Genomic DNA, 22,098 nt, shown 5'->3' with positions numbered 1-22,098 from the left:
AAAAGCCCACATGCAGCAATTATTGCTAATTTACAGTGGCGCAATAACAAGATATATATATTTTTTTTATATGAAAATAAATATTTTTATTGCTCCGTTACAGCGTGAGTCTAAATGTTTTTTCTTCCTCTCGCACAAAGCAGTGAGTCTCAGGGTGCCTTCATAGCTCGGCGTTGCGTCCTTGGGGGCGGAGCTAACTCATCGCAGCAGGTTGGAGCCCTTCACAGATCTGCGTTGCGTAAACAAATGAAAGGCGAAATGCGTGGGCGTCCAAAATTTCGCGCCAGTGCTTACACAACGCTCTTCTGAAGTCTTTGACGGTTATCGGTGCTCGTGTGCTTGCTATTACTTTGCCACTTTTGCCTTTTTCATTTTAGTTGGGTTGGGAGTAGGTTTATCTAGTTAATTAATTAAAAATTCGTTCAATTACAGGGTAGTTATTGCATTATTTTATAGAATTTAGTAACGTAGATATTTCGTTGTAATTGTTTGTACGTTAAGGTAGGAGTAAAGTTAATCTAGTTAATTAATTAAAAATTCGTTCAATTATAGGGTAGTTATTGCATTATTTTATATAATTTAGTAACGTAGTAATTTCGTTTTAATTGTTTGTACGTTATGGTAGGAGTAAGTGCATTATTTTATAGAATTTAGTAACTTAGAAATTCCGTTGTGGTTAGTTGTACGTTAAGGTAGGAGTAAGTTTATCTAGTTCATTAAGTTAAAATTGTGTTCAGTTGAAGGCTAGTAAGTGTATTAGTTTATATACCTTTTTCAATTAACTAGGGTATTTTGTTTTCATCAGCTGTAGAGTAAGGATAGGCTTAGTGTATTAACGATTGCAATAAATTTTACGGCGTAGAAATAAAGATTTTGATTAAATTTTAATTTAGGTGTAACTTATTTAACTGTTATCTCCCATTACATTTCTTAGCGATTAAATTAACGTAGCAATAAATATTTATAGTAGGTTCGTAGTATTCTAGATTAGTGTCCAGACTTGCCATACTTTAGTTATTACATTTATTCAAATTAGAGAAACAGGTTATTGCATTTTTTTATTGTACTGAAATGGATTATGAATGGGAGATGTATCGTAGGCGCGTGGGAATTGTAGCGTTGCTGATGGAGGGACGGGAAGGCAGGAGGGTGAGGCGATGGCAGGTGCACCCTGTGTGTCGGGAGCGGTCGCGCCAGGGAGACTATTGTAACCTCATTCGAGAGATGAGATTGGGTGACGAGGTGAAATATATCAACTTCCTGCGAATGCGACCGTGGATGTTCCAGCGGTTGCTGGAGAAGGTGGGGCCTTTGCTGCAGAAAGCAGTACTCAGGAGGGATTACCTTTCTCCTCCCCATCGCTTGGCTCTCACATTGAGGTAATCATAAATACTATAAATATAAAATAAACATAAATGCATACACCAATGCTCACCTAAAATACTATCTTTTCGAAGACATCTTCATTTGTAGCCTCACAACACATGTCATTCCTTTTTCCAGGTACCTTGCATCAGGGGACTCAATGACGTCCATTCACTACAGTTTCCGTGTTGGGCTGTCCACGGTGTCAAGCATTATTAGGGAGACCTGTTCGGCTTTATGGGAAGTCTGCAGAGGGGATTTCTTAGCTCCAACAGAGGAGAATTGGAGGAGATTGGCCCATGACTTTGAGGAGAGGTGGAAGTTTCCCCACTGCATTGGGGCTATAGATGGGAAGCATGTCGTCATTCAAGTAAGTAATATGGACGTAGGAATGAGGAAAAACAATGCATCAATAAAAAATTCCTAATTTCTATTTCCATCCTACAGGCTTTCGAAAACTCAGGATCTGAGTATTATAACTATAAAGGCCAGCACAGCCTAGTGCTCCTGGGAGTTTGTGATGCCCAAAATAAATTCACTGTAGTGGACATAGGGGCACAAGGCCGCCACAGTGATGGAGGCATCTTCGCTAACTCCATTATGGGGTGGAATTTTCAGGCGGGACAAATGAATCTGCCGCCTCCAGATAAATTCCACCAAAATTATGAGGAATGCCCATATTTTATGGTGGGTGATGAGGCGTTCGGCTTGACCGAGTACTTGTTAAGGCCTTATCCGGGCAGAAATAGGGGACGATTGACGTACGAGCAGCAGGTTTTTAATTATCGGTAAGTTTCTATTCACACACTCAAGTGCCTCAAATTGAATTAAAGAAATGGATTAGTGATGAACCTTGTCATTCCAGGCTGTCATTGGCGAGGAAAACCATAGAGTGTACCTTCGGTATGCTGGCGCAAAGGTGGAGGATACTTAGGAAGCCAATAATAGCAGCGGAAGAGACAGTGGACGGTATTGTGAAGGCTGCAGTAGTACTACATAATTTCCTAAGGGATTTAGAAGAGGAAAGGGGCGAGAGAAACTATCTAGCTGTGGGCGATGAAGATGGGGAGGGAATGCCAGATGTGGCAAACGCAGGGATAGGGAATCATACCAGGAGGGCGGCAAGGGTTAGGGATATTATGAAAAGTTACTTTTGTAATGAAGGTGCAGTACCTTGGCAACCGCAATAAACTGCTTGGAAAGTTTACATTGAGTTTCTATGAATTCCTTTATTCCAGGTAAACTAACTATGAGATAGTACCTAGTGTATTCAATATAATCAAGTGCTCAGAAGGTAAGGTATGTTGCATTGTGTGGAAGGGTTTTACCTTCATTAAGTTACTGGGAAAGGCTGATGAGGTAATGTAAATGGAATAGATAAAATAATACCTATTGGGAAGTGGGCTCACCCTCACTCTTAAAGGGGTTAAAAACCTCCCATGTATGTATGATCATAATGCCAAAGAAGGTATTCATTGAAGGAATTGAAGGTAATAACAGTACGGTCATCTTACTTGTGGAAAACTACCCGGCCCACCCAATAATTGACCTGAGGGTCATGATACTAGTCTTCCTGCCAACAATGCAACTTTCTTACTACAGCCACGTTTTTATGCAAAAAGTACTCATGCGACAAGAGTAGAGAGAATTTTCAATACCTCAGAGGACATTTTTCATTACTAATTCAAATCCTCCTGCCTTCAATGAACTGATTTTCACTAACGTTGGATTCAAAAAGTAGAACTTGATTTTTTTTAACTTCTGGAGGCACAACCCTCCTCGGAAACCCCTTTCATTGGAATACTGCGCTGCAAACATTATGAAAATGAAATTATTAGGGACCGCCAAGGAAACATTTGTACTATTTCAACCCTACATTGAAGGATGAAAACTACCAAGTTTTATTCAAGTCAGTGTTGGTGGGTGTCATGCCTGTATGAATTGAAATGGGAAAAAAAACCCCTTAATTTCAACCAGAATATTGCCAGTAATGCTTAAATGAAAGAGGTGTATGGAGGAAATTCAAAGTGGCCACATCAGTTGTGCAATCTGTGTCTCTCCAATGGATTAGTGCTCTTACTGTCGGCTTAAGCTGAGACGAAATGATGAATAATTCACTCACAACATGCAACAAATTTTCAGTCCAACTTACCATGTCCTTGTTTACTTGCCTATGGTGATAGTTATATTTTCACAACATTGTGGGCCAAGGGTATAAACTCAATAAACCAGACTTCAAAATAAAAATTTATTTCAGAATTTCTAAAATCTGAATTTGTAGGGCCACCAAGTCCTCCCTCTTCTTTTGCCGCAGCAGATCTGCCACTGCCATGCAGAAGTGGTGGATACCGTCATTTTCTTTGGGCTTTGTGTCCCTCAACTCCTACAGAATCCTCTCAGTGAATTCTCCTCGTTGAGCTGAAATCCAAATGCCAATGATAAGTTATGTGGCTGTGCAAAGGAATGCAGGCAGAGAAATAAATGCAGTGTAATAATATATTGATGGCCTTTTTGAGGTAGGTCTTAATGCATGTAGCTCCTAAGTAGGATGGCATTGATTCTAATTGAGCACATTTGAGATCCATAAAGAAGTATGCATTTAAAATTGCGGAGTAATATCTTAAATAGGCATCAACATGATGCTGTGAAACTGCTACCACAAATGAATCAGACATATTAAAGATGCAAAGAATTTGGAAGCATCAATGAGAAACTTTACCACTTAACACAATTCTAAGGAGCAAATTGTAGAAATAAAAGTAAAAAAAGAAGACCATGACGACAAGACTTACAAGACTTGGGGGATGGGGATGATAAAGGAACTGCTCCCGAGCCAACAGTTGGAGTGAAACGTGCTCCATTCCCCTCATCCAGGCTGCATGATGTCCTATAAGAACAGATATTAATTAAAGCACATCCTCTGTCATCTCAATAAAATGTACAGGTAATTATTTGTGAAGCTCACACGAAAAAAGCCATGGACAGACGACACTTACTTTTTGTATTTTATACAACTGTTAAGGTATGTCAGAGAGTCGAAGTGCACCCACTTCTTCCTCTTCAGTGCCCCTGATCCACTGGGTGGGTGCACATTCTTCTCCCTGACATACCTGTCCCTCAGGCTTTTGAATTTTGAGGGGAGCTCTGCCTCCGGGATTTTTCCTGCAATGATTGGTTATGTATAGAACTTTAACTTAAGCTGCCAGAGTAATAACAAGAGAAACACTTGGGAAAGTTTGTCAATGCATACCATCTAAGGCCAAGTATACCTCCCTCCACAACATTGCCTTCCTCTCAGGAGTCCTCTCTTTGAGAGGAAGGCGAATGTCGAATAGTGGTGGTCGCTGCTGCACCTCCATAATGAGGGCCTCAATGAGGCAGTCGTCCTCTGAAAAATGAATTGATACATAGTCATTTGTTGCAAACGTAAACGTAATGTGCAAGGAAATAGTTTCTCAGTGGAATAACTCACCAATAGTCTCCCCACTGCTGCTTGTTGAGGGCCCTGCAAGTAATACAAGGAGGCTGTTTTCATTCATCACAGCAACCAACCGCACTGTATAATAACTAGAATTCTTACTTAAAGGCTTATGAAATACTTCTAGGTTAAACACAAAGGAACCATTACTTAAGAAAATAATACTCGCATTTTACATTATGTTTACGAGTGTTCTTACATTACTCACACTACATTATTTAAGAATACTGATACTCACATCACCATTTTGATATTGTATGTGAATCAAGGCTCTACATATCCACGGGTTTCACTTACAGTTAATACCAGCTAATGATAATGCAAGGAATGACACTGCTTACTCTCAACTGAAGCTGCTACAAACTACCTTACCCAACATTTGTATAAAAACTACATGCACTTGTAAATATAGTCACTCACCAGGTTCTACCAAATTGCCCTTGTGGCACACTTGGTCCGTATATATTTGATCGGTGACGATAACTGAAAGAAAGGACAGATATTAGATACCGCTGATGAGTTTCTTTTCAAGAACACGTGCAATCAATCCCAAAAATGATATTAATGCCTGATCAGGCCAAAACTTACTCTCTCCCGATCGATATATCTTCCCCTGCAATTGATCCACATGAGTGAGATTCAGGAAGCATTCATGGTTGCCAATAGCATCCCGAGGCACCTTGCCCGAGCAGTGGCCACAGATGTACTAATGGGAAAGTTAAGAAGCCATACTTAAGGGAACCAGATTGAAGTAAAAGAAAGTGTATCATGCATATGTCACTGCCAATGAAAAAGCAGACTGCTATATTGAAAAAGAAGTGATAACTCTGAACACCCTGGCTACATTCATCTATCGCTTGGACTTCAACTGAGAAAGCAAGTTAAAGGTGAGAACATAAGAACTTAGAACAATCATGAATTACAATTAAAGCATACAAAATGTTGGGGTTAATTAACCGAATGTGCAGATTAAAAAAGTTGGAATTGCTGATCACTTCTCTATGCTACCTTGGTTACATACGTTTTGGAATATGGTACGGTGTCCTCCTTCCATGGTACGGTCATGGAAGAAGGGTATGGTTATTGGGAACCCATATTATGATACCCACATGCATACTCTGGAAAGTGAGAAAATGAAATGTCTTAAATTACTTGACCATAAATCTTAAGAAAATGCCACAGGACTCAACATTTCTGCACAACATTTGCATTTGTACACTCTTTCAATTCGTAAAAGGCATATTGGAATGCTCTTCCTTAATGATAATAACATTAAATCCCCTGATTTATAGACCTTGCTAACTTATAAGTTTCCAAAATTTCCCAATTCTAAACATCCGTACGAGAAATTCGACCCCTTGCTATTTTCGTTACCAGCCATCCAACTACACCAAAAATATGATTACTTACAGAACAATAATTGATTGTAGCTTATAGTGGTATGACTTTGATTCTTTTCATTCTTTTTCCTCAAGTTCAAAAAGTGCGCATTAAATAAAGTAACAATGTGATACCATAATGTATGTTATCATAAATGAAAACTCCTCTGAACACCTAGATATTTTATACACACCTTTTAAATCTGAATTTGATGATAATCTCATCAAATTAATTGAACGGCTTTCCTGTGTATTACTTAGTAATTTCTGTAAATATGTATATCTATTCCTAATGAAGTGCGGTGATGTCCCTAGAGTAATTACGTTACTTCATTAACCTTTTATTTTGATTACTGTCTTTGAAACACTAAAATTTTATAGTGCAAGTGGAACTACAGGTTTCCTAATTACATGGAATTGCCAATGTTAATAACGTTCTTGAACGTGCAGTAGTCACTAAAGCATCGTACCAATGTAAACGCATTGCCCATGCATTAATTTCATCACATAATTTGCAATAAAGAAAGAATACACCCCGCTAACAAACAAGTTTTAACTCCGAATGAGATTCGTGTGCACATTAATGAATGAATTCATTACCCGTAAATTAAAATTTTCAAACACTAGAAATACTTAACAAGAGTAGTGCGGAATTTTAACCTTATAAAAGGAATAATATGCAAGCCTATCGATGATGAATTGGAAGGGTTCGAGACAGACGAATAAAATATTTTTAAATGAACTGTGGCTAGCCTGGGAATAACATGTAATGAGTCATCGTCGGAAGCACATGTGCAACGGCGTTACCTCAACACGTTATGTATTAAAAACTCATCAATACAAACAGGTAAGCAGCATTTTAAAACAAGTGCACTACAATGAAATATTATAGTAACCCTCACGACGTCATAGGGACTTATAAAACTTATAAAATAATTTTCGACGTCGAGGATGGACTACTACCGATTCATCCGCGATGAAATAAACGTAAATGACAGAAAAACCCGCAAATAATACAAATGGAAAGTCAAATATAACACAATACAAAGCCATATATCGCATTCTGTCGTCGTTCATAAGATAAAACCTCCAAAATGTGAATTTATCTGCTTACCTCACTCTCCATGTTTTTCGTAGTCCCCGGTCAAAGTGCTGCGTACGCGCCAGGAAATCCAACAGGTTCAGTTTTTCTGCGACGACGCAGCGAGCTGGAGACGTGACGTCATCAATTCTCAAAGTCGGGCTCTGATTGGCTCGCTAGCCGCGGCGTCAACGCAACGCCGAACTGTGAAGGCCCCCTCACGCTCCTGAACCACTACCCTCCCTCCATCCCCTTCTCCTCTCTCCCCATTCTGCAAACACACCCGCCTTCTTTTACGGGGTCTCGGCCGCAGTCGACAGTCGAGGCCATGCCTTCGAACCCGTCGGATGTGAGTTTCTCTCGGGCAGTTCGCTCCGCTTTCCGTGTGTTTCTTTCGCGTGTACCCTCCACTTCTTCCTCGCGCGTCGTCCGAACCGGGAATCCGCGTGTCCCTCCAACAACTACAGAGGAAAGTTAAGCCTTTTCTCTCGCACAGTGATACTTCCCCTTTCTTGGAGTTCGATGAATATAGACTATGCTTTTCCCGCATCGTGAATAGAGTTTAAAGGATTTACACCAGCATAAACCGTGATTTGTGGGGGTCGTGTGTTTCGTGGGACAATATCATCACTCCCAGTGATTGTGTGAGGTTTGCAGGGCACATGAACTCTTTCCATATAATCGTATCCTGTGGCTATGACACAATTTTCTCGAGTTCTCTTACAGGAGTGTAAATCTATGCTGCATCTGATATTTATTATGATTTTTCCCTTAATTGCGGACTTGGGATGTGTCATTGCCTCGGTAATCACTGTTAATCCATCAAATCCCAGCTCTTCGTTGCCCCCGAGTGTTGTGTTATGGAAACTGAGTGCGCGTGGGTAACAGTAAATTTTACCTGGATATTGTAAGGCTGATTATCACCATGATGAAGGCACAACGGAAGGCCAAAGGATATATTGGGACCTTTAGCTTGAGATTTCTTCGCGCCCTGGATATATTGGAATTATCCACGCGTCAATGTATCTCTAGTGTTGTGTGCCAAGTACTTGCAAAGCGGATTCGTAGTTGAGGTAGATCTAATCCCAAAGAACAAAGTGCTTACCTTTTCCCCCCTTAATATTCGCTGACCTTAGGATGAGTGCATTCAGTTCTGAAAAATATATCTAGATAATCCCCAGTGTGATTTCGATCGGATAAGAGTAATCCCAGTAAACCGCTATTGCAGAATAGGATCAGGATTTACGTACACACGAGAGTAGACGGTGAATGGAAGATGATTCCTGGAAACTATACCCCATTCGTGTGACTCATGTTCCCTCCGCTCATTGGCCAACCGCATGTCGCCAGTGTCGAGCTTTGGTCTTCTCAGTGTTTTGTGTCGCCGAGTCGTCTGCCCAAGCCGCTGTTACTCCCGAGAAAAAAGTGGCATGTTTTTGAGGCCGCGGTGAAAGTCGGAACTAATGGCAGCACCTGTCCTTAACCCTGGCAGACGACGTTAGGGCATTGAAACCCGTGTAAATTAAGGAAAGATTTGTGGAGAATATGTTGGATTCCAGAGATATAAAGCCAAATCTTATTATATTAAATTAAATAACCATTCTTTATTGTAAACTGTATGAGCTTACGCAGGGATTCTAACACTCCTGTACATTAATATTGCGAATTATATGCCGGTATGTCTCTCCCTTAGGCTACGAACTTGTAACTGCAAAGTACGCCTTGAAGCAATGGAATAAATACTGGAGATTATCTACGACATTAGCGAACGGATTCTCATCACGGTAAGGTGATGTTTACGTAAATGACGCGATACATTACCTAAATATTTGTCACAACAGAGGAATAGTACAAATTTCTCAATTAGGTAATGGAAGAGAGTTATACTAAAAATAAATTCATTATATCTATCTTATTAAAGGTTTGGTTCAAAATGAAAAGAAGTAAATACCCTCTGCATTTAAGTAATTTATTCAGGTTTGGAGATACCTTTGAAACATGTGTAGATATAGATTGAACAAATAAAAAGAACAATGTGACCTTCTCAATACTGGGAAGTGGTAAACTCCATAAAAGGGTTAAGTATGTATGTATTGCGATGACCTCGTCCCTTAAAAGTTTATCTGCACATTCATTGTGGCTAAGTTTCCAATTCACGACATAAAAATCTTCCAATCTGAGTCATTACTGGCACCTATCAAAGAACATCACTGCCACACGAAAACTTATATCCAATAATTTTCTCCACAGATGAACCGTCTTAATATAACACCACTTTGGCACCGAAAACATACTGAAGTCATTTTCTTAACAGATATTGCTGATAAACAGATGAATCTGTAAATAGGGAACATTCAAACATCAGTCAATCACAAGGCAATAAAATTACATGTTACGGGTTTCTCCCTTGACTGAGCCCCTTGATGCAAAGACCGCTACTGGCTGAGTGTATGAGTCCAACAGGGGCTGGAACATAAGCACGAGAGCAGAGTTGAGTGGACAACCCGGAAATAGCACAGGAATAGCGTCATCAGTCAATTTAGAACATCTAAATTCCACTTATAATGAAATCGCGAAATAACCCATTAAATGTATTCGTTGATACTAATGAAATTATTTTATTTAAGCTGGGCCTTTACTTACCTCCTTGACGACTTTGCCATTGCCATCTTTCAACTGCTTCTTCCTGACGATGTCGTGGGGCATGAAATGCCTTTCACACAGTACCTGCCCTGCCTTCAACTCAAAGTTTACCCTTGGTATTGCAGCTTGCCATTTACTCCTCTTAACAGGATCTTTGGGAGCAGAGAAAAATGAGAAGGTAGACTTTTTAGAGCCATACCCCTCAGTACACCCTGGTGCGACACAGCTTCGTGGCATTTCAAATATCGCCGAAAATTAAGCGAACTAGCTCCTCCCTCACCCGTGAAATCCACACAGTGAATTACTTTAGCGTTTAGAATTACAAAAAAACGCTGAAGAACTCAATTAAATATTTTTCAAGTGCAAATAACTCGCTTAAACGCACGTGAACTTACCGAGCCACATACAAAGCATGGGTAGACGACAAGTAGCGCTCGTAGTTCGTTAAAATTCCGCAGCCTCAAAAACCTGCCACCAAAATTGTACGGCGGGCATAGGAAGTTGCACTGGTGTGCGTCTGCCCGTCAAAACAAGAGAAGAGCAGCCAGCGGGGACCACTTGCGATTATACTTTCGTCTTGATGATGGGCTGACTTTTTCTCTTGCGGAGAGTCCATCGTAGTAGCCTTTTGAGGCGAATGGCGGAGGAAGGAAAGTAAGTACCTATCTTGTTGTTCGCCTTTCGCTATTAGATCATATATTCTGCAAGATTAGGGTAAGAGAATCACCCTGGTCTTAAGTACATATAGAGTGAATCTCCATGGCTCATGCAATCCTACCTAGTTCACAGGAATCGACTTGGTTAACCGATGGGATGAAAATTTGGATATCGGTTTCATCATCATCAGTGAAAATTCATAAAATTGGTTAGACGCGGCTCTTCATTCCTCTCTCCTATCTGCACGCCTTTTCATAGCGACGTTTCCTTCTCTTTCACACCCTTAATAACCAGACACATTTTATGCTCTCGGGGCCGTCCCTTGCCCTTCTTCCCTCCCACCCGTACTTCTAAGATTGTCTTCATCAGACCATCGTGCCTCAAAATATGGCCAACTAAGTTGTACCTTCTTCTGCTAAATGTTTTTAGAAGGCTTCTGTTTTCTTCCAGTGTTCTTTGCGCTTCCTCGTTACTTACCCGGTCGATCCATTCTCTCTTCATCATTCTTCGGTAGCACCACGTTTTGAATGCTCCCACTCTTGACTAATCCGCTGCTGTCAACGTCCAAGCCTCGCTTCCTTAGGGAAACATTCCCTATATGTAGCATCTGTTGAATTGTTTCCTCACTTCTATGCTCGTATCCTCAGCGGGAAGTAGATTCATCTCCTTATAGAAATCTCTCTTTGCCTGCGCTATTCTACTGGATATTTCTTTCTTGCTTCGTCCATCGTTTGGTAATTTGGCTCCCCAGGTATGAAAACTCTTTCACCTTTTCAAGCTTTTGATTTCCTAGGTTAATTAATGCTTGTCTAAGCTTCCTCTCTCTTGCTGCATACTAATATCATAGCCTTCTTTTTGTTGATTTTCACCTGATATCTGGCCAATGCCCTTTCTATATCTGTAAAAATAGAAACAAATAGTTATTAATTATCCGCAGGGGTTACTTAGCTAAAGATTATGGAACCCATTATCAAATAGAGGCATTAATAGAAAAAATATTGCAGAATATTATGAAATTAGCGCGAAAATAAGCTTGGCGTTTGATCGATTTTGAATAATTTGGAACATGAGCGAGGGACTCTTGAGCGCGCAGAACCGTATTCATTTCTTTTCCACGTTCTATGCATTTATATTTTGTATAACCTTGAATCGCGGCAGGGGGCACCTCATAGTAAAGATAACGTGGATATTAAATGAAGTTGAGAGGTATAATTGAGAGAATACATTGATGCGGCTAAGAAAGTACTAAACTCAAATCCAATACTTTTTGTGCCGAGGTTTGCTGTTATAGTTACGCAAAGGAATAGATGGCACTACGCGATCCGCTGATTTTTCCGTAAACTCTACGGACCTCTGAAGATAACATTGCATTGAGTTCTTATTTATATCTTACTAGCTGAACAGGCGAACTTCGTACCGCCTATTAATCACTCAACAGTTAGGTTACACCATTTGTTAATGAAGAGAGGACTGTACTGATTTTAAGGATAATACCATAGCTGTAATAAAATAATAAAACAATTAAAAAGCATCACAATGGATTGTAAGAAATATATTTTCTTTTTATTCAAACTTCACTGGGGTAGAAGACAAATACATGTACATGCGGGTTGTTTTCAATGAATTTTCTAATTTATTTTTGTTTTAAGTTATGAAACTTATGACACTTTCGCCTTATAAAGCAATTATTAATGTCTAACCCGTTTTGGAGCAAGTTTACGCCTTGCTAGACCGATACTTGACTGACGCTCAAAATCTCGTAAAAATAGCCCCCGGAGAGCAGCATAAATTGCCTAAAGGCCGTTTTACACGGTACACGGAATTGCGCAGGTTAGAGCTGCATTAATTTCTAAAATGGCGTGTAATTGCGCGAATGCATGAACGATTTAAATGATTGGGTTTAAGAATCATCCGAAAAATGCTTTCCCCGAGTTTCAAGAATCATTATTAAAGTTAAATGTAGAGAATACTTGGAAAGCTTTTCTTTCGCTCGTAACTTCGGGAATAAATAGTTACATCCCTAGTAAAACAGTAAAAGAAGGCAGCGAACCGAGATGGTACGACGCGGAAGTGAGAAAATCATTGAGGCGACAGAGAGCGTGTCATGCTAAAATGAAAAAGTCAGTAATGATTTATCCGCTAATGAACGCGAGCTAACAATTAAAAAATATAGGATGACTTAAGCCGCCACGAAGGAAGCGTTCAGGAATGCGTACACGAATTTTAAAAGAAAAACACTAGTAGAGCAGTTACAGGATAACCCAAAAGCATTTTGGTCATATGTTAGGGAAGTTCAAGGTAAACGATCTACCGTATGTTCGCTGAGAAACGACAATGGAGATGTGTTGACAAGCAGTTACGATAAAGCCAATTTATTAAATTCCTACTTTAAGAGCGTTTTCACGGAGCCTTCCAAAAACTCACCCGAGACCGACGAAAATCCTTGTATACATAAGATGCCAGCTATTGACATTAGTACGCTCGGAAGAGAAAATATATTGAAATCGCTTAGTCCAAATAAATCACCTGGTCCAGACGAAATCTCTTCTCGCGTATATAAAGAACGACATTGGCGAAGTAGTGCAGAGTAAGTTACGATTATTTGCAGACGACGCTGTAGTTTACCGAGAAATCCGTTCCAGCAAAGATATAGATGAACTAACGAATGACCTTGCTGCTATCCAAGCTTGGTGCGATGCTTGGCAGTTAGAATTAAATTTAGAAAATGCGTCGTAATGAATTTCTGGAAGAAGAATAACTCCCTACAGCGTAACTATATTATTCGGGGCACCCAGTTAAAGGCAGTTGAATCCGTGAAATATCAAGGGGTTAGACTCAATAATGATCTATCGTGGAATAAACATATTCGAGAAATAACCGGTCAAGCTAATCGTAATATGGGTTTTGTTAAAAGAATATTAGGAAAGTGCGACGACAAAGTGAGAGAAATTAGCTACTTTTCCCTCGTTAGACCACATTTGGAATACGCTGCCAGTGTTTGGGACCCTCATGAAAAAGGCTTAATAACAGAGTTAGAACGCGTGCAAAGAAGAGCTGCCAGGTATGTGAAAGGTCGTTACGATAGTCTTGTTAGTGTAACTGACCTCTTAGATAAACTCGGATGGGAATCTCTGTCGGACCGTAGATTGAAAAATATACTAAACCTTTTAGATAAATTCAAGAGCAGTGTCTTTTCTGACGAAGTTAACCATATCTTGCGGATGCCAACGTACTGCGGAAGATCAGATCATATAAATAAAATAAGAGAGATAGATTGCAGAACAGACAGATTCCGAATGTCATTTTTTCCTCGATCAATAAGAGATTATAACGGCAGCAATAGACTTCGTAAATAGATTGCATGACTTGTAGTGTAGCCTACTAACCTATGTAAAACTTAAAGCATGTTTCTGAATTTCTATTCCATATTCTATTTCTAACAGCATGTAGTAGTATAGTTTGTTATTATACGGGACGTTTTTTGGACGGTGTGGTGTGCATGTGGGAGTCCAAATGCATGCTGGTGATTGATCACCCCCTGTCAAACACCCTAGAGGTGGCTCGCAGGGTATTATGTAGATGTAGATAAATATGCCTAAAAGTCGTTTTACACGGTACACGGAATTGCGCAGGTTAGAGCTGCATTAATTTCTAAAATGGCGTGGAATTGCGCGAATGCATGAACGAAATTAGTACTGGCTATTTTGCCGTCTCGTATCCTCGCATTGTCGCATGTGTTCTAGCAATTCTCCGCTTTACACGACGCAATTTTGATTGCGTCTTCAAAGCCGAAATATATATAGCAAAGCGAAGGAAGAGATTAAGCGTATGGTTTACCTGCTCGTGAACATAGTACGTATAAAATCTTGGGTTTTTCAAGAGCATATTAGCACAAACACTGAAAGATCGACCTTGTGATTTGCTAATCATCATCATGAATGCACCACGAACTGAAATTCGTACAAGCTCAAAAGGGCATATATGTTGGGATCATGGAATCTTTGGAATGAGAACTTCCTCATCTTTGAATTTACCTTTGAGTACAATCGGTTGAATCATATTCATTTTTTGTTTATTATATTTTTAATTTTTGGGAACAGCCCGCAAAAGCAGAACCGTTTTTTTCCTAATCCTATTACATATCGAATTTAAAATTTAACCTGTTAGAAATCCGGATGGCCTGTATTGGAATACTTGGAGTTCTACGGTATTATTCTGAATGCCAAGTATACGTTTATTAATGAAGATACTACTCTTAGATCTTAGGCTGGATGAGCTTTAGGTTATCTAGCCTAAGCAAGCTAGCTTAAGAATCTTTAACTTCACTAAAGGACATATACACACTATCTGAAATAATAAATAACCCCTCTGAAAAAATTGTATAAACCTGTTTCAAAATTTTATACAATTTTTTAGTTTTAATTAGTGATTATTAAGAAATGTTTCCCCGAGCTCTGTGCCTCATGCATACATTGGTCATCTCAGACGATGTAAAACTCCTATCTAGTCGTATGGAAACTAGGTCACTATGACCTCACGTGAAGTTGCAACGCATGGGAGCCAATCTGGCCTTTTACAAATGAGGTTAAAAGTAGCCATTGCCATTCGTCAAAACCGGTATTTCTACAACCAAATAATTGGTACTTTATCAAATGCCTTTTTGAAATCAAGAAAAATCGCGTCTACTGGAATGTTGTCTTCCCCGGGGACTAAAATATCGTGGGCGAAAAGCGCTAACTGAGTTTCGCACTATCTGCTTTTCCTGAATCCATGTTGATTTCCCATTAATAAGTTTTGCGCGTCTAGGTGTTTCATAACAGAGCTGACTACGATGTGTTCAAGGACTTTGCAAGAGATGGACGTTAAAGATATCGGCCTGTAATTAGATGGCTGTTCCTTGTCTCCATTTTTAAATATTGGCGTTACATTAGCGATTTTCCAGTCATTAGGTACTTCGTGTTGCTTGATGGATTTACTGAATATTTACTGAGACTGTTCAGGCAGCATTAGAACTCACAAATAGATGACATGAGTTGTATTGTAGCTTACTAACTTATGTAAACATTAATGCATGTTTCTAAATTTCCAAGACGGCATAAAATGCTTGGAAAAATACTTGACAAATTTATATTGCTAAAAGAATACTGTAATGAAAATATAAAACAATTGACCCAGTATAATTTGTTTTTATAAATTTTTCTAAAAACTTATTGAATGACCCTCGTATCTCACTTTGTCGTCGCACTTTCCTAGTAATATTTTAACAAAACCCAATTTACCATCGGCTTAACCTGTTATTTCCCGAATATGTTTATTCCACGATAGATAATTATTGAGGTTTCCCATGATCTACTTTTCCTGAATCCATGTTGATCTCTCATTAACAATTTTTGCGCGTCTAGGTGTTTCATTACTAAGCTGAATACGATGTGTTAATCTACATCTACATAATAACCTGCGAGCCACCTCTATGGTGTTTGGCAGGGGGTGATCAATCACCAGCATGCATTAAGTTTTACATAGGTTAGTAGGCTACACTACAAGTCATTTAATCTACTTATGAATCTATCGCTGCCGTTGTAATCTCTTATAATCGTGGAAAAAATCGATCGTTTTACATTCAACCTCCCGGACATATAACCAAAATGCTCTTGGGTTATCCCATAACTGCTCTATTAGTGTTTTTCTTTTAAAATTCGTGAATGCATTCCTGAACGCCTCCTTCGTGGCGGCTTGGGACAACTATAGGGTAAAGGGGGGGTGAATCGGACCAGCGGGTGAATAGGAACGCTTTTCAAAAAGTGCGCTCAGACCCGAAACGGTATCACAGAAGAATGACTACGCTTCAGGCATTGCTTCTTTGTAATATTGTCCTTCTACCAGAGTGAAAACGAGAACTCGACGACTGAATATAAGCATATGATACTCAGTCGAATGGAAGCCTGCCATAAGAGAGAGGTGTGAAATTGGATATTTAGAAAACCTCGTATATGTTCAAAGTAAGGTGACATAGTAGCACTTACTCAGATTTCAAGTTTTTCTTTCCTGAAAGGAAATTTAATACCATAGCTCCGACATTAGGTTAGTTTTTTGAGCCTTGTATGAATATCGGAGTTACCAAAAATGATACAAAATCATATTACTCAGTCGGGTGAAAAAGACCAGCACGCGCAGTGGTTCAGTTCCAAGCCGCTGGTCAAGGGTGAAGCATCGAAACAGATATACTCAACAGGCATTTGGAAAACCTCCTTCTGCTACCGAAAAGTAAGTAGATATACAACTAATATTGATAAATTTCTTAATTAAACTTAATGTTTTACATTAATAACATCAAATGTTTTTAAGAATGTTCGAGGGAAAGTGGCTAAAAAAATATTTTTAGGCCATACTCTATTATTGAAGTATTATTAGAAGTTTAATGGAACAAACCTATTATAATGACATTCTATATCACGTTATAGATATTTACTACGTAAAACGAGGAGGGGGAAGAGATTTTCCCCGTCATAGAGGGGAATTATTACTGCGAGGAGCACGATTTACAGGCTGAGCGAGAGGTAAGCTACCTTCGTTTGATGTAACATTTGTAGTGTAGTGCTCCATATATTTTAACCAATTATTCGCTGAAACAATATTACAAAACATACGCATTTCGTGATGGAAATTTATAGTTAATAATTCACATTTCTCTAACTACATTCATTCTACATTACTCAGTGGTCTATGGTTAATCTGAAAGAAAGGGAGGTGATATAATGTACGTGATAGAGGGATTGCCAGAGTATTAAATATTATATATGGCAACCGGATTAGTTGTGGAACGCCTTACAACCTCTTTTTGATAGCGTAACATTAGCAAAATTTAATTTAAAACGTATTTATGAAAGTGATAATTTTCGCTTACCGTTAAAGATTTTCCTTTTGGATTAAGATGGGGAAGTACCGGCGAAAAACGGAACAGACATGGTCAGAGGAGGATATGAGAATGGCGCTGAAAGCTTTCAGAGAGGGAAGAAGCATGAGGCATTCCGCCGAGCTTTCCCATGTTCCCCGTACCTGTCTCTATCGTAGGATAGTAGCGGACACGGAAAAATTGAAGACAAGAGGAGGGCAAAATGTCTTCTCAGTGGAAGAAGAGGAAGCATTATTTAGAAGAATACTTAGGTTATGTGAAATTGGGTTCGGATTGACAAGAGATGATGTCATGAAGGTGGCATATGAATTTTCCATTGAAAACAACATAAAAAACGATTTCTGTGCGTTAAAAAACGAGCTGGCAAGGATTGGTTCTTGAATTTTATATCTAGGCATCCTTTAGGTCTTCGAAAACCCCAAGGTTTGTCAGTGGCTCGAGCTGAGGGTTTAAATAAGGAAGATGTAGACGATTTTTTTTCAAAGTTAACTACTTCGATGGCCGAGGCTGGAGTTATGGATAGGCCCCACCTCATATACAACGTTGACGAAACGGGATGTGTATTAAATAATCGCCAAACCCAAAAGATTGTTGCAAGAACAGGATCTAAGGTAGTCATAAAACAGACGTCTGTGGAAAGGGGGGAATTGGTGACAGTTGTTGCGTGCTGCAATGCATGTGGACATTACATACCACCTTTTGTAATTTTTAAGGGGAAAAAGTTCCACAAAGAATGGGAGGATGGATTTCCGTTGGAATCTAAAATTTTTATGTCCGATTCAGGGTGGATAAATGAGGATCTTTTTTTGGAGTGGCTAAAGCACTTTCAAGCAAACAGGATTCCTGGCCGATGCATTCTAGTCCTCGATGGCCACGCATCACATAAGACTCTTCCTGTTCTACTGTTCTGTGAAAAGAATGAGATCACTCTCTTATCACTACCCAGCCACACTACACAAAGGTTGCAACCACTGGACAGGTCTTTTTTTAAACCATTAAAGACATATTATGATATTGAAACAAATGCGTATATGACAGCTTGTAAGGGGGATAGAAAGATAACTAAATTTAATTTTCGTCGGCTTTTTCGAAATGCATGGAGCAAAGCCGCAACAATTGGCAACGCTGAAAATGGATTCCGATCAACAGGAATATTCCCTCTGAATCCGGGTGTCCTGACGGAGTTAGATCTTCATCCTTCTAATCTCGGAAGCTCACACGCACCACAAGGTGCATCAACTCCTTTTTCGAAAAATCCATCTTCCGATCAAAATTTAACTGCCAGTCCCTTTGAAGAAAGCCAATCCTCGACTTCAACATCTGAGGAATCGTCAAATACTTTGGGTAGGTCTTTCCATAATTTACTACCTACACCAGAAAAAATAATGAAAGTCAATGTGAAAAAGTCAAGAAAGCAAACTGCTCAAATACTTACTTCTCCAGATATAATAGAAGAAACAAAGCAACGGCTGAAGAAACAAAATATTAGGAACATGAAAGGAACTTGCAGAAACTTATATGAGTCATCTTCAGATAGGGACGGCAATATTGAAAATGGGGAAATCTCATCTGATGATACGCTGTGTGGCTTCTGCTCCAAGTCTTATAATTGCGCGAATTCGTCAAAGTTTAGAGACTGGATTAAGTGCATGGAGTATAATTGTTGGTACCATGAGCTGTGTGTAGGTGCTAAGGGGCTACATAAATTTACTTGTGGTAAATGTGCTTAATTGTTTTGGTAAATTTGTTCTATATGTTCACATTTGTGATGTACATATGTCTATTTGTAACGTTGTTTGACTCTAAGAAGGTGTAGTCGAAATATCTCGAGACTGAACTACATTGTTAAAAGTAATGATGAAAAATTTCAAAATTTTATGCAATAAAACTTAAGAAAACTAAAATTATTAACATTATTTTACTGGTCCGATTCAGCCTCTCATCTGGTCCGATTCGCCCTCCAAGTCGTCGGGCGAATAGGACCATGCAGTCTCTTGAAGAAATTGCTCCAGGACCGTTCTATTCAGAGCAACAACGCTAAAAATTACGTTTTAAACGGGTAAAACATCAAGTCCTTGGCTGCTAATGCTTTCATGATGTAACTGTTTACACAAACGAGGAAATAGACGATTTTCCTTTTCGTGGCCCGATTAACCCCCCTTTACCCTATTGTTCATTCATTAACTCGCGCTCATTAGCGGATAAACTCGTGCCGACTTTTTTAATTTTAGCATGGTTCGCTCTCTGTCGCCTCAATAATTTTCTCACTTCCGCGTCATACCATCTCGGTTCGCTGCCTTCTTTTTTTATTTTACTAGGGATGTAGCACTCCCAAACCTCTCTTACGAATTATCAGAAAGCCTTAGGGTGAACATTTAAATATTCGCCCAATATTTTTCGTTTGAATTCATTCTATAGCCCCAGAAGAGTTTCCTTTGTCTCATTTTTAGATTTTTATAATTGTCCCGCATTTATTTTATTTTCACGCAGGAAAGATCCACACGTGGCTTTTTCATTTTAGTGAGAGAAATTAGCTACTTCTCCCTCATTGGGCTCCATTTAAAATATATGCTGCCAGCGTTTGGGATCCTTAGGCTTAAATGCTTAGGCTAGGGATGTGAATTAGGCTTAAAAAACAGAGTTAGAACGCGTGCAAAGAGGAGCTACCAGGTACGTTAATAGCCTGCGTTGTGGATTTTGAAAAAGCCTTGATTGAGTGAACTGGGTAAAGTTAATGGATATTCTCAAGAAAAATAGGTGTAGATTGGTGGGATTGGCGACATGGTGGATGAGGAGTGGAAGCTTTTAGATGAGATACGGAGGAGTGTATGGATGGAGCGAATACTTAGCGGGGAGGGGGTGTTGAAAATGGTGTTAGAGAGTAGAATGTTAGGAAAACGAGGGGGAAAGGAAAAGAATAGGATTTTTTTATACCTAGATTGAAAGGGAGTAGGCCGTACAGTGAATTGAAGAAGGCAGCGCTGGACGGAAAGTGAGGCTCCCAGATCGCAGATCACTTGTTGATGCAATGTTCCTTAGCACTCCACGGAAGCCTACCTTAATCGATAGAATACAATAATAATATATGATAAATTCAAGAGCAGTGTATTTTCCGGCGATGTTAGCCATCCCTGCTCCCGCATTAGCAGTAAAATGTGTTTATTTGCTGACGACGCTGTCATCTTTATTTGTTTACCAACCAGGCTAATCAGGCTGTCCAGGAGAACTATTTGCAGAAAATCCTGACGGGATTTTTAACAGAGAGCCATGCAGGTTAATTTCTATATAGAGACCACTCAGTGAGGCATCTTTTACGGAAAGTTTGGCGAAAATAAGTGGTTGAAGACTATGTTACAAGGGAGTCAATTTTTGCCGTGAATCGATGAACTCTTGACAAATTTTTAAATAGTTATTACGATGATCTTAATAGAGAATCGCTTTTTAATTGTGTTTTTTTTGGCGAAGCTGTTACAATTATCGCTGGCAACGAGCGACACTTTTCCCATTCATTGTTTTTGCGGCCTGATTTTAATCCAATTCATTGTGAAATAATCATATTTTATGTTTTAAGTAATTTCTGGTCCGAACACTATCTGCGATATCCCAACAAGTTTTGACAATATTGTACTCGCCACTCTTCAAGAGAAGTATTTGACGTCTTCTTTTGGGAAAAAAACTCTATCCAATGCCTTGTGATCTCTTCTTCTTGCAAGCTCGATACTTCCCTGGCTGCGGGCACGTAACCACTTCCTTAGATCATCACCGGTATCACCTTATCATCGTTTGTAGCCGTACCGACAGCAAAAAGGTGTCGGTACGGCCACCGACTAGTGGGTTTCATCCCCGGTGCGCATTGTACGTTTTATTTTGTTTTTACCTCATCACCGAGTATATAATGGGGTTTGCTGCAATGTTATCTTTTTCTGCCCCTTCGAATACGCCACTTTAATTCACTGTGTCATCATCTATATTGATAACCTTGACAGAAATATAAGATATTGGTTAATAAACATTAGGTTTGCTAACATATAATGACTTTCTCTCATATATGTTACCACTTTCACTCGCTTGTAATAGGCTTTATTTCTCTCTATCATCATTTATTTGCTCCTTTGACATAAAAAATATAATTTTGGTTAAATATGAGTTTTGCCGCAATGTTATCACTTTATCTCACTCTGAATAGGCAACTATTATTTCACTCAATCATCATTTGGCGTTTCTCTCGGCAAATAAATAAGATCTTTTTATTTAAGTATGAAGCTTGCCACAACGGTATAAGTTTCTTTCATTTGTAATAGGCAACTTTATTTCATTTTATCGTCAACCATTGATTCCCTTGACGATAAAAGAAGGTATTTGTTAATAAGTATGAGGTTTGCCGCAATATTATCATTTTCTATCACTTGGAATGCGCAACTTATACATATGTATTTCACCCACGGCTCTCCCTTGGCTCTCCCTTGTAGTTTGGATATACATACGAAAGGGGGTACTCCTCATCGATTTCATGCAACCGGGGACGAATTTAAACAAATTTATTTCACCCAATCACAATTTCTTTACTTCCTCGTCATTACAT

The 22,098-nt window shown here is 39.2% G+C and overlaps 3 protein-coding genes across 5 annotated transcripts; 1 reads left to right on the top strand and 2 right to left on the bottom strand.

The window, feature by feature from the left end:
• The first annotated feature begins 1,071 nt into the window (after positions 1–1,071).
• On the top strand, positions 1,072–2,636 carry LOC124158262 (protein ALP1-like). Its single transcript, XM_046533458.1, has 4 exons — positions 1,072–1,379; positions 1,504–1,735; positions 1,813–2,153; positions 2,231–2,636. The coding sequence occupies exons 1-4, from the start codon at positions 1,072–1,074 to the stop codon at positions 2,553–2,555; spliced, it is 1,206 nt and encodes a 401-aa protein (XP_046389414.1). The 3' UTR covers positions 2,556–2,636.
• Positions 2,637–3,748: 1,112 nt separating this feature from the next.
• LOC124158261 lies at positions 3,749–5,226 on the bottom strand. The gene is made up of 5 exons (XM_046533456.1): positions 4,838–5,226; positions 4,616–4,753; positions 4,362–4,527; positions 4,158–4,252; positions 3,749–3,783 (listed from the first exon to the last, which is right to left on the bottom strand). The coding sequence occupies exons 1-5, from the start codon at positions 4,902–4,904 to the stop codon at positions 3,749–3,751; spliced, it is 501 nt and encodes a 166-aa protein (XP_046389412.1). The 5' UTR covers positions 4,905–5,226.
• Positions 5,227–9,263: 4,037 nt separating this feature from the next.
• Positions 9,264–10,594, bottom strand: LOC124156963 (THAP domain-containing protein 2-like). Of its 3 annotated transcripts, none has more exons than XR_006864480.1 (3): positions 10,227–10,331; positions 9,947–10,098; positions 9,264–9,769 (listed from the first exon to the last, which is right to left on the bottom strand). XR_006864480.1 is itself a non-coding variant. In XM_046531410.1 (3 exons), the coding sequence occupies exons 1-3, from the start codon at positions 10,358–10,360 to the stop codon at positions 9,689–9,691; spliced, it is 252 nt and encodes an 83-aa protein (XP_046387366.1). In that variant the 5' UTR covers positions 10,361–10,594; the 3' UTR covers positions 9,264–9,688. The 3 variants fall into 3 exon arrangements, 2 of the variants coding, with proteins under 2 accessions (XP_046387366.1, XP_046387365.1); XM_046531410.1 differs by lacking the exon at positions 10,227–10,331 and adding an exon at positions 10,342–10,594; XM_046531409.1 differs by lacking the exon at positions 10,227–10,331 and having other exon boundaries at positions 9,947–10,219.
• Between the last annotated feature and the right edge of the window lie 11,504 nt (positions 10,595–22,098).

This window comes from Ischnura elegans, chromosome 4 (genome assembly GCF_921293095.1).
Source record: "Ischnura elegans chromosome 4, ioIscEleg1.1, whole genome shotgun sequence".
Taxonomy (NCBI): domain Eukaryota; kingdom Metazoa; phylum Arthropoda; class Insecta; order Odonata; family Coenagrionidae; genus Ischnura; species Ischnura elegans.
Note: the sequence above shows the minus strand (reverse complement) of the source record. Positions and strands in the feature narration are given on the sequence as shown.